This window comes from Pyxicephalus adspersus, chromosome 5 (genome assembly GCF_032062135.1).
Source record: "Pyxicephalus adspersus chromosome 5, UCB_Pads_2.0, whole genome shotgun sequence".
In the NCBI taxonomy this organism is placed as follows: domain Eukaryota; kingdom Metazoa; phylum Chordata; class Amphibia; order Anura; family Pyxicephalidae; genus Pyxicephalus; species Pyxicephalus adspersus.
This window is the reverse complement of record NC_092862.1, coordinates 121,851,560-121,864,843: the sequence shown is the minus strand read 5'-3', so window position 1 is coordinate 121,864,843 and position 13,284 is coordinate 121,851,560. Positions and strand designations below refer to the sequence as shown.

Here is a 13,284-nt window from a genome sequence, read left to right as displayed (position 1 = left end):
CGCATCTATGTATTTGTTCAGATAGTGGTTGATGATTAGCTTGGTATTATGTCATTCAAGCCTTGATGTTGGAAAGCAAGATTATTTGTTTAAAATCCATAACACAGACTTAAGCTACGTACACACTTCCAATTATTATCGTTGGAAAACGAACGACGAACGTTCATGCACGATATATACGAACGATCGTATAGCAACGATTCTGCCCATAGAGTTAACGACACGATCGTTCGTAGATATTGTACACACAATAGATACGATCGTTTAAGCGATAGAGGAACTATGTGCACGACAGGAAAGTGAACGGACGTTCCTTCATCACGCATGCCCTGAACATGGACGATCAACGAACGACCGTACACACGAACGATGTTCAACGATCGTCGTCCAATCCGATCCGTCGGTCAGGTCGTTCGTTTCCAGCGACTTTCCTCGTTCGTCGGCGTCGTTGGTTACTTTTTTACGAACGATTTTTTGCCCAATCGATCGTTCTTCGTTCGATTGGAACGATAAAAATTGGAAGTGTGTACGCACCTTTACTTGTGCAGTTAAGAGTGATATGACCCCATAGTGTTGAGGGTGGTCTCTATTAGTGCACCACAGTGTATATAATCAAAAAGATAAAATATCACCTTTAGTAGTATTGTCTACAGATTTAGAACAAAATAGAGCACCTTTTGTTTTTTAGTTGTTTATTCTACTAGGGTCACTCTTTCACTGCTTCCTGTCTGTTGACAGACAGACAGACAGGAAGCAGTGAAAGATGACGCCGGTAGAATTAACAACTAAAAAACAAAAAGGTGCTCTATTTTGCAAAAAAAAAAATTTTTAACATAAATTGTGTTGTTAGTGTCGATATTTGACACCATTAAAACTTATGCAAATTTTCCCAGTTTTGAAAAGAAAACCCTTTGACATTTGTGAGTATTAGGGAGTGGTGCAATGTAAACAATTCTCCCAGAGTATCTATTTATAACATCTAGGTTAGAAAAGAAGAACTAAAGTAAGTCAGACACCAAGATGACAACACAGGATACTCTAGAGGCTAGGGCTGGTGTGCATAATAAAGACTACAGCAACAAAGGTAAAACTAGGAAGATAACTAGATCTAGAGATAGAAGTTCCTCTTTAAGAGCTAACTGAATTTACAGCTTCTACTGATGGACTGTTAGAAGGCTTTGACACAAAGGAGCAATATTGTGCTTACAACACTCTTTGCACACATGCAGTTGCTGACTGCCAGGACTTCTGATCTAGGGGACTCATCACCATCAGGTGTTTTTATTCAAGTGGACAGGACCACCACTTTCACTTCCCTCGAATAAGCACAAAGGAATCCAGCAAGGTCACAATTGAGGAGTTCAAAAATCACTAGATACCCAGAAAGGTAGTATAAGATAAATAAAAATAATTAAACCTGTTGTTTTTATTGACATACCATAGATTATAGAGCCATACTAAATATACAGGTTTCAAATGTATTTCTAATTGAGATTTTACTAATCTAATACTGTCCTACAAAAGTTTCACTTCTGTTTTACAACAAGATCTAGCATGTATTATCTTTCCTTTAGTAACCAGTATCAAAAGCATGCACATTACCTAAAGGTGTCTTCACATGACAGCTATTATATAGCGGTTACTGGAGCAGAACTGGAAAATAGTATTGTGTGAGATGGCCTTTCCCATCGACAACCAAAAAGGTCAGGACAGACCTCAAGGGACATATTTCTGGTCTTACCTGGCCTCAATCACCGGGAAGACACGTCAGAGGGTAACACTTCCAGTCACTTCTCCACCTAGAACCCTGTAAGCCTTTTACAAAGTGAATACATTTATGTTTAGTGATTGGGAATGTGAAAACTGTGCACATTAGGGCAGAAAAGTTATGGGCAAGAAAAATAAAATATAATAATATAAATTTAGAGGTTTAGAGGCAATAAAGATTGTATTCATGAAGACAAAGCTGCATAAAACTGTGTCTCTATTTTCTGCTGGACTTCAACCATATGGGACGTTATCTGAACCTGTAATGTGCCATTAAATTTTAATTTAATGCAATGCAAAAGTACAAGAGAATGATGTTACATGATGAATTAAAACTAAAAAATATAATATTTTAATAGAGACCCAACTCTAATATAGTATGTATGCTACCATTGCTGAATTCATCCTAAAGAATGCTAGTTGTCTGAATGTAAAGCAGTCACACACCAAAAATAAGCATGTAGGAAACTGTGTGGCAAGTTGTGCTACAATTTAATTGATCATCTGAGTTCAATATTCTTTCTGGGTCAGTGATTTAGAAAATCCAGAGGGTCCAATACCAGTGAGGAAAGAAGTATGTTTTAGGACCAGGTCAGAAATGTCAATTTGCATAGTATCTTATTCCCTAAGCCCCTTGTAACTTAAAAGAAATAAGTAAAGCTCAATCAATAACACCTCCAATAATTGTAAGAATCCAGGATGCTACAATCCAATACTTAAAGAGGGACTTACCTCAAAAACTAGTCTTTGTATTATTAATCTATTCTTACTTGCACTAAAATGTCAGTTTTCCCTGGTGGCACTGGCTGGCTCAACTTGTATCCATGAAAAATATAATGATTTATGAAGTGTTTAGAAGTGCCAGCTTGTGACTGGCAAGTTTTCTTCCTCTCCTGACCTTTCTCTCCATAAGCCAAAGTTGATTTTGTGAGTTTAGGTACGCTTTAAACCTGCTTAGAATAATAACAAGTACAACCAGGGGCTTATATTTTGTTCTGGCCTAGGACTGTGTAATAAGTCACCAGGATGTAATTCTAGAGCAAGCCATGTCGTCATGATGATGGGGAGCAGCATAAGAATAGTGTATATCAATGCAAGACAACCGGCCTAAATTTGTACCTGACAATTAGGTGAAGGAGTATACCATTCTGATTAGCTTCCCAGGCTCTTTAGACTTTTCTGGGGACCCATTACAACTAGAGAGAAGAGTATCACGTTATCTATACCATTGTTTTTTAACTTTTTTTGAGCAACGGCATATTTTCTACATTGAAAAAATCCTGCGGCACACCACAAATCAAAAATGTTACACAATGACACTCTGTAGCTAATTCTCTTGTCTCTAAGAATAAACAAGGCAATTAAGCTACCTACTGTCACCCACTGACATGGAAGAGTCACTACAGCACAGACACTCGACAATGGTAATTGGATAATTTCCCACAGTACACCTAAAGATCTCTTACGCTTCACAGTGGTTGAAAATTACTGATCTATACTAATGAGCCGCCATAAAGGTATGTGAATAAGCCAGTTGTTGGTGATAGAAATGTCTATCACACTTGAGCTTCCAAATCTTTAAAGCAAGATCAGAGGTATTCCTAAGCAATGTTAATTACTTTATCTGCCATCTTCGCCGCTTCCTTCTTAGCCCCATACAGGTCTGTCCTATGGGAATTTTCCAGACTAAGTAGTAAGGCCTTTAGTCCTGAACGCATGAGCAAGGCCTCTAAACTAGTGGTTGCCAACCTTTTAGGACAGGGGCACCACTACATTTACCAGGTCCGAACCGCACATGGGCAGGGATCTGGGTGTCACTCAAAGGGGAAGAAATTTCCCAAATAGGATGGGAATGAGGACATTCCCTTTAGTGACGTCATGATGCCAGAACCCACCCGCTCAGACCTGCGATAGGAGAGTGGCTTCCCTGAGCCTGCGATCAGAGCCGCGGACCACCAACATTTTCTTCTAGACCACCGGTTGGCAACCACTGCTCTAATCGCTCTCAGCAGTCAGTGAAGCCCTATAGGACTATGCCTAGTGAGTCTAATGGGAAGTTAGGTGCAGGATGCTCATAACATGACTGCATTTCAAGATTATTCAGGCTGGCCAGTCCAGCTGGTTCACTGATTGTGATGGATTCCAGCACAACAATCCCACAAAACCCAAGAACACAGACAGGGCACACTGCTCTATAACATTTTAAGCCCTGTCAGAGAGTTTCATCTGTTTGGTCAACATGGGTCTGGTGCCAAATTGATCCAACTGCAGGAACCGCTCCATCAACTCTCCAAAAACCCAGTGTACAAGTGTAGCAAAAATCAGTTTTTAATGCCACTGCCAAACTGTTTATAATCTTGGGGTGAGGGTGCCCAGAAGTGATATTGGACTGTAGGCAGTGGAGGGTCCCCTAAATTGTATTCTTGCTGTGATGCCCAAGCCATGGCAATGCTTTTTTATGTTTTTATGGACATTTTGCTGTCCCTTACCCTCATGAAGACAACAGCACAGAAGTGTTGGAAAATCTTCCCAAAGAAAATAAAGCAAAAAAAACCTGGAAAAGGTTCTAAATAATGAAAATATACGATTCCTTCCTAAACTATGAAAAATATTGTACAACAAGTTTGGCATGCATTGATTCTACATACCATGTACAGTAATGATAAAGTATTGAATATTATTAATATAAACTTCTAACATTAAACATAGACAAATGCTATTTAAGAGCGCACCTTATCTTTGAAATAATCTTTGCAGAATACTATAGATGTCCTTTTTTTTCCCCCTCCTTTGCAGCCTGCAGGGCACTGGTAGATGAGCTGCAGCATGAAATTAGGAAAGTGAACCCGAGTAAGACAATTGATGTAGGGTCATTCAGGATAAGTCCGGATGGAACGCAGGTACAGAATAAGGTAAGAGAAAAAAAGAAGTGTCTGAATTGAAAATGGTGCTAATATTAACAAGCCAGGGGTTTGGGCATAATCCTAGAGCCTTCATGATTGGATTTACTCCCGCTGGGAGCTGACATAACCTTAAACTTCCTTTTCACGTATCTTATGTAACTCCTGTGTTCCTGGTAACCGTTTTGAACTGTCTTTTATTTCACTTTCTGAAGCATTAGGAAATGTATTGAAGACTATTGTTTTTTTGCTTTGTTTGATTTTCATGCATATTAGGGGATATCAGGATAGCCAACACAATGCAGCAGTTTAATGTATAATTGCATAGAAATAAAGGCTAATTGAAATCTGCAAATGAAGGCCCTTTAGGATTCCTTTAGGGAATCTTTCAAGGCCACTGAAGTCAAATTCCTTTTTTTTATTCAGATTAATGGTATGCATATGATCAGCTATGTTCACTTCTTTGTCAAATCTTAAACAGGATGTCTGGCATAATACAGAGGATTTTTTCTTTTTGGTGTTTTTATAGCCATTCTAGGGGAATTATCCTTTTTAGCTATATGTTTATCCAGCCCCAAATTATCAGGCTTCTACCCAGTAATATCTAGGACTTACCTATTGCTTAACTCTTTGTTTGTTTCCTAGAGTTTAGTAGGTTAAAATTCTACTGACCACTATACTTTTTTTTTGCTAATATTTATAACTCATTGTTAACAGTCAGAATTTACTCATGTGTATTTGGAAATTGTATTTATTTCATGTTACATTTCCAATTCAGCCTAATTTGTAATATGTGCCATATGTTGTATATTGTATATTCTTTATGATGTATATTTTTAACATTTGTATATTCTACTAAAGGTCATGGAAAATGATCAAGTTCACTTAAGTTTCCAGGCGGTTTCAGCTGGTACTTACAATTCAAATAACCCTTTGTATTGTTTCTATGCTAATGTTATCCTTTGTACATGGATTTAAAAGGTCTATTGCTAATGTCTTGCAGCCTGATTGCTGTACCATTTTTGCTAGCAGTGCACCAACTCCAAGTTTCCAATAAGTAAGCAATCAAGCAGTAATACATTATTTGACCATATGTAAGAGCACAAAGGTATGATGCAGACAAGGAACCCTTGAGGCATAACCTCATACTAACAGGAGGAGAGTTGAAAAGTAACATTATCAAAGGAGTATTGGAAGCTTGGAACAGACTTCCAGCAGAGGTTGTGGGTGAATCAACAGTATTTGAATTCAAGCATGCTTGGGACAAACATAGATCCAACCTGTTAAAAAAAGTGAAGTTTAATATGTTTGTTGGACTGGACTGCATATTCCAGATGTGGTCTGGCCAATGCTTTGTACAGGGGCAGGATAATGTCTCCATCTCTGTCAGTCTATTCCTCTTAAATACAAGAAAGTACTTTGCTAGCTTTAGATATTGCAGCCTGGCATTCCATGCTGTTATTAAGTCTATGATCTACCAGAACCTCCAGTGCTTTAATAAATTGTATTTTTTTTACTTTTTCAGAGGTCATTAAAATATTAGCTGGTAATACAGGTATGAAGATGTGCAGGCAATTAGGATGACAATGTTTTGTCCTCACCTCTCAATTTATTCCTCCATCGTCACCATCTTACCTTCCCTTCCAGTATACATGTCAGGTGGCCATGGTGAAACACATTACATTAGCCCTTTGTTCACCGTTGTTTCATTCAGAAAACTTGTACAAAGAAATTAAGTGATTGCTGGAGTGCATGTATGTAGATAGTAAGAATTGCAAGAATATGCAACTAACAGTAAAAGGGTAAAAACAATATTTTATGATAAAAATCAATAACCATTTTTATGATCCAAATTTATAACCATTTTTCAGTTAGAGTTTACATGCACAGGTAGTCCCCCATTTAATAACATCTGCGTCCCTGCTCGCTCCTGTGCAGAATGGTGGCTTGAAGGGGGGAGAGGCGGTTTGCATGACTTGCAGAAGAAATCTTTTGCTAAACACATCTGAGGTTGTGGGTGATCTTAGGGGGGTGAGCATGACTGCATAACTCTGCAGTTAATAAATGTCTAGGCACCATAAAAAAATTTTTTTTTTGCTTTGTTTGTGATTAGCTCACAGTGAGGAATTTATACAGTAACTGACACCATGCTGCCTAATAAGATGTTGAGACAAACATCTGTTCAAATTGCATTTATTAAAATAATTCCGACTTACATACAAATTTAACTTAAGAACAAAATTACAGTCCCTATCTTGTATGTTAATCGGGGACTACCTGAACTTTAATGAACCCTAAAGACTGCACCCCATACAATAATGCTATATAATTATTGGCAAACTGTTTTTATTATTTGTTTCTTTCATTGAGAATTGTGATCAAATAATAATCATAAAGATACCCTAAAAGGAAAAAGGTTTAATTTTGACATGTACATGGCAAAAACAACTTCAACCAGAAATGTATCTAGCTTTCATAAAGACATAGCGGCATCTAAAGAAAATCATGTTTATTTGACCAAATGCAAATTATGGTAATGCAAATATTACATTGTTTCTCCTAACTGTGCTTAGTTTATAAACAACTCATCATCTGGTCATTTGTGGAGACTGTTCATTTCAATTTCATAACTTCCATTTTCTGTCACTTTCTAAAGCTGAAGAGGTTAATTAATTTAGTTCAGATTAATGTACTTGTTTGATAATATAGCTACAAAGTATTCATTAACCTTTAATCAACCCCCTCTTTTTAGCTGTCAGTTATGCTGTTCAATATAATTACAGCAGATATTTTCTGTTTGAATATAATAATTGTATGTGTGTATGCTATACTAATCTCCCCTGCCCTCTTCTTTAAAGAGAAATTAAATCCACTGGTACAAAACTGTGCTGTGTGGGATTCTTCATTTAAAACACCAATCTATATTACATGTGGGCTAATTTACCCTCAGCAGCAAAAGTGTTCCTGCAACTCCTTCCTGAGATGTGTCTTGCCCATTATCTTATGAAATCAAATTGGCTAATAAAGCCAATCCCTGGGCACAAAAACAAAAAACATAATTTATTCCCACATTACCACCTTTACATTAACTATAGGTTATTTTTTCTAAACTTTAAAGCAGAACTAAATTCCTTTACACTCACCTGTCCCTGTTCAATTACAGTTACCACCATCTTATTCCTTTTACTCTCCTGGATCTGATTTTTATCCATCTTGGTTACCGGACCTAGGTGGTGTCATTTTCCCATATGCGTGTGGCATGTCATTTAGTCCCAGTAGGCCCTGGAGATTTCGGGATACCTGGGGTGGGCATATGCACGTCAGTGTTTTAATTAAAAAAGGCAGGGATAAGGCAAATATGATTTATTACAGAAACAATTCCTGTTCCTTCTACAATAATGAGCTTGGCTAATCACAGTATTTTTGCAGTTCTGTTTTAAACAAAAATCCCCATTTACTTACCTGAAACTGTAGTCAAATGACAACCTGGGGACCCAAGTCTTCTTTTTCCCCATTTATAGAGTAGAATGGTAATTTTTGGTGATGTATATGCTGCCTGTTGGTTGTCAGAAGGGTCCATCAGATGGTCCTCAGAGGGTCATCTAGTCTGAAAGCTGAAGCAACATGATGGCACTGCACTGAATACAAATATAATTATTACTGTGTTGTCTGCCGAGGAGCAGTGTATAGATATGTAATATGCAACAATCTAATATTGTTACGTTATAGCTATATAGTTATTGTGACTTAACAGGGGATCACTTGTATAGGTATACCATATAAATAAATCATTATCCACAGTTTTACAAACTTTAAAAAACTTTTTAAATGCTTAAGTGACTTGCTAAACATGTCAACAAAATATGTAAGCATAAATGTTTTTTATTAGAGTCCAGTTTTAAATAAAAATTCAGACACAACTCACACTAAAATAAGTTTAAAGAGAAAATCCACATAAGGTTGGTCCTACTACGTTTATATAAGTTTTTGCACTTTAACTAATGTTTTAAAGCTTGCCTTTAATCTGTAGGAAAACACTTAAAAATGTCTATGCCGAGTTTTCCTGAGTTTTTAAAGCATTTGGGGGAAGTGCCCCCTTTGAAATCAATGGACACGTTTACCACATTAATCCTACGTTTTATTTTTAAAACATTGCAAAGACCTTTATCTATATCAATCAAAAACGTGCCTCAAAGAAACGCCCTGGTGTAGATTAGCCCATTAGAATGCATGAGGATTTCAAACATTGGCTTTTAAAGCCTCAGGTTAAACGCAGAGGAAAACATCTGTGTAGTCCCATCCTAAAAATGTTGTATTTCATTTAATTTCATCTTTCAGTGTCTATGTGCTCTCTGGGAGAGGCTGCACCACAAACTAATTTACCAGATATATCCAGGCAAAGTCACTGTTCCACCTATATATTATTCTCATAAGTAATTCAGATCCTGGGTATTGTGCAGTGGGCATTATTAAAGACTTTTACCACCGAAACTTCGACACCATGTGTCATGTATATTCCAGTAGTGGTAGGGAAATGTAGTCCTAACAGCAACTGTATAAGTGCTACCTATTACATGAAACACAAAGAATAAAAATCTAAGTTAGATGTTCTTAAAATATAAGGGTGAAATAAAATGTGTTTAGTAAGTTGTTATTGTAGCATTTACCTTAAAGCTGTTTTTTATTTTTATCTAATTTTCCAGTTCATAGACTTTCAACTTCTGTGTTATCCCTAGTCATTTTTGGAAGAGCGCACCACCCAGCACTTTTCAGTAACCACTCAGCTGTTTTTTGGGTGGTTACTGATAAGTTGGGTTACAATACAGGAGCCCTGGACAGTTGAGGCATAATATAAGGATGATAAACAAATTGGACATACTAAAGGGGTGGGCATTAGTTGAAAAAAGTATATGGGCAGTAGTAAGCCAACCAAGTTTTAGGGGTTACTGGATTCCTATGGAAACAACAACTGGGAGCACTAAAGTTATCATGTGTTGCTCCAACAGCCTTTTGACCACTTTCCTTCAGCTTCTTCCCACGCAGCCTAAAAAAAACCTTAACTAGTAAAATATCAGCCAGAATATGTGTACAATAGGTTAACTAACTCATACAAGTCTATTTATAAAATAGTAAATCTGACATTCACTGAAACATTCCCTGGTGGGGAATTCTCCAGGTTCATGTGTTTTAATGGCAGTAGTTGATTCTCCTCCATGAAATGTTTCAATGGCTTTATAAATAGACCCCTTAGACTTGCATTGTAAGCAGCAATGTACAAGCACTGTATAGGAAGGCATGGATACAACTTGTATATCCAGTGAACAAGTATTGTTGTTCCCCTGTACAAATTGAATTACAACATAGACACAAAACATTATATTTTCCTGAATTGATTATTTACAATGTTTTTACTCCAAAAACTTTAAAGGCTTATTCACATCTGGTTTGCTGCAGTATAATGTACATTTAACTTTAGCACACTTTATCGTGATGTACATTGCCGTGCATTTTAAATGGTAACCCAACACATATGCACATTACAGTCACAATGCTCATTAGGGTGCATTGTGGTAACAAAAACAAATCTGCAGAAGTAGTTTTTAGCCCGTTAGGGTCTATTGAAAATGACCAGGCTGAGGTAATGTGAGGTAAGCACCTTTTTGTATAATAAAAAATGTTACAGCTGATTAATTCCTGTAGTAAAGTATAGTATTAATAAGCCCTTATAAGAGTGTACATGTCTTTTAAAACATCAGTAAAAGTTTTCTGCAATACATGTGTTGCTGATATCTTTAGTAAATGGAAGAGATAGATTGGTCAGAGCTGTGCATTTGTATTTTTATTTCTGTATTGTCACAGTTAAACAAGTTGAATATTATTCCATATAGCAGGTCCTTATTTGACATTTCATAGCAGTCAATCAGTTACAAGTGAGTCTCCATTGTGGCACTAGAGGGCAATAACATCCACACTGACGACCCACACGGGGCCATTTTTTTAACCAGGATTTGACTTAATACTAAGTGAGTTTATAGTTTGGTGTCCATACAGAGAAAACTCAAACATCAGTTTTTTTTAAATCCTAATAAAAAAAGTGAAACCAGGACCAGGTGGCATCTGGAGGTGGGAACGACCTAAGTGTTAAATGTAAGATTCCCCAGCTAAGCCTTTTCAGCTTCATCAAACCCTGATAAAGAGCAGAGGCCACATACAAAGAAGAAAAGGAATGATTGTTGAAAAACATTGAGCGAGAGCAGCTAAACACACCGTTATCCATAAGCTGGACTGACTAGGGTCAAACCAACATCAGAGCCTGTTAGCCCAGGTTACGGGAAATGTGATTTATGCCACCTGGTTTGTAGCGTAACTGTGCTCAGATTCACTTTTCTGTTCTGATGGCAACCTCCATTAGTGAACTGTGACTTCATTGTCTTGTATAAATTCTGTCTACAGTTTCAGCCTTGTTTTCATTCTTCTGCAAGTGCTTTTACTTTGGAGCTCAGCTCTTCCTGCAAACAGTTGGGACTATTGCTTAGGTTGAGAGACAATTTCAAGAGCACAAATCTGCAGCTGACATGCTATGGTAACATACAGCAGTCCTCCAAACTTCAATAAACACCTAATACTTTCCATATCACTTACATGTATCACTGCAACCTGGCAGCTATTATCATCCCTGATTTTTTTATCAACTGAAATAATTAAAGAATAACCACCAATTATACTATGGTGCCAGTTTTTCAAAACAATTCTTTAAGTTTCTCCTATTTTTGTTGGTTGTTTTTTTCAAGTAAAAAGGTCAGCAACCTCTATTACCAACCTTTTATGGTAAATTTATTTTGCAGTTGCAGTTATTATGTATTTGCTCTATTGAATTATTGTCTGATGTTCTGTATTTTCATGTTAGACATTCAGAGCATGCAGAATAACCTATTGGTAATAATATTGTGTATTATTAAAATGTATTTATGAAGCACCAACATATTACACAACGCTGTAAATAAATAGGGAAACCTAAGAATACATCTGAACTACATCTAACTGTCATCATGGACCAAAACAGAAAAAAATAGGGGCTGCTATTTCTGCAAAGAATGTACTGCTAATTGCTGACTTATGTAGATTATATTAATACAGCAATTGTACATAAAATGTTGCAAAAAATGTGTTTTGTTTAATTAGAACGTATGCTGTTTTGATTTTGTTAGGGAAATCAGCAGCACATATCATTAGACCAGGGGTCCTAAAACTTTTTACATAGAGCTGTATGTTTTCTTTTTTCATTTATTTCTAACACATAGTTAAATCATCATTTTTAGAATTTATTTTGCATCATTATACCTCTAACCCTTTAGTTCAGTAAGGTAAATGTTTATTCCTTATCAGGCATTACAAACATTTACAAACCTTGTATGGTATTTCCTTTATTTTCCTAATCTTTTTTTTTCTTTTTTTTAATTTTTTACAACATATACTAAGTTACATTATTTGAAAAAGTGTTTACAACAGTGAGAAGAAGATAACATATAATAAAAAGTGATTTCAGTAATGTTTTAGGAACAATGGATTCAGTAATCCATAACAAAATTTGTGGAACAAAACCCAATGCCTAATTTCATTCATTCAATGAGGTTATTTGCTGACAATTTCCTACTATAACTGATGTTCCTAATTTGATATGAGTCAGGAATTTTTAACACTATGTAGAATCTGACACTTTGCATAGAACATACATACCCCTTGGTATTGGTGGTACTTGTTATTATTATCACATTATGAATTGAGTAAAATTCTTATACATAGTTGGCACAAGATTCTATTTTCTCTTTTTCATTGTTTAAAGTATCTATTGTAAATTTGAAAGTATCCTGTAAAAGCTGATTATTACTAGTAAACTTTTGTCCACGTTTAGATAATATTGCAATTTAATTAGCACTGATAACATTTGGCATGTTCAGCAGACGGTGATCAGACATTAGGAAATAATTTGGTTGCAAAAGTAATGCCCGCCTCCCCCCTTCCTTTACAGACACAGACATACAGACATGCCGAATTGTATCTTACCAGTGTGCATGACTGTGTGCTCAGCAGACACCCCTGCAGGCAGATTCATCCAGGGAAACAATAGTCCATCGCTGGGAAAGTTCAACCTGGCCCAAAGACTCCTACGCCCCATCCAACGTTTTATTACTGGGGGTGTCTGCTGTAACACACAAACCTCAGGGTCATCTGCTATCTGTCTTTCAAACACCTTGAAATTGAGGCAAAATATAAATCCTTCAGTTACATATTCAGAATTCTTCTATGTATTTTACATTATGCTAGCATAATTACAACTTATTATCCAATATTGCTTCCCATAACACACTCACTATCTTACATTAGACGCAGAGATGGACTGGCAGCTTTGTGAACCAGTTATTCTCATTACATTGCAGTGTTATCTTCCTAACATATTTTAGGTACTAAAGGTTAGAGAGAGGTGTCTGTTTAACGTAAGAAAAGATCACAGAGCGTGTTTTTAATTCATTTATTATCCGAGAAGGCTGAAGGTGAAGTCAATTTATATATTGGCGAGAGTCTGTGAATCACAATAGTTGCCTGACAGGTAAAACAA

At 36.5% G+C, this 13,284-nt stretch overlaps 1 protein-coding gene across 4 annotated transcripts in view; it reads left to right on the top strand.

The window, feature by feature from the left end:
• The window catches only part of CNPY1 (canopy FGF signaling regulator 1), a 76,769-nt gene that overhangs the window by 40,188 nt on the left and 23,297 nt on the right, over window positions 1-13,284 (top strand). For all 4 annotated transcript variants that reach the window (XM_072412592.1, XM_072412594.1, XM_072412591.1 and 1 more), the window contains one exon: window positions 4,564-4,679. In XM_072412592.1, coding sequence (XP_072268693.1) covers window positions 4,564-4,679 — 116 coding nt within the window. The remainder of the gene's footprint in view (window positions 1-4,563; window positions 4,680-13,284) is intronic.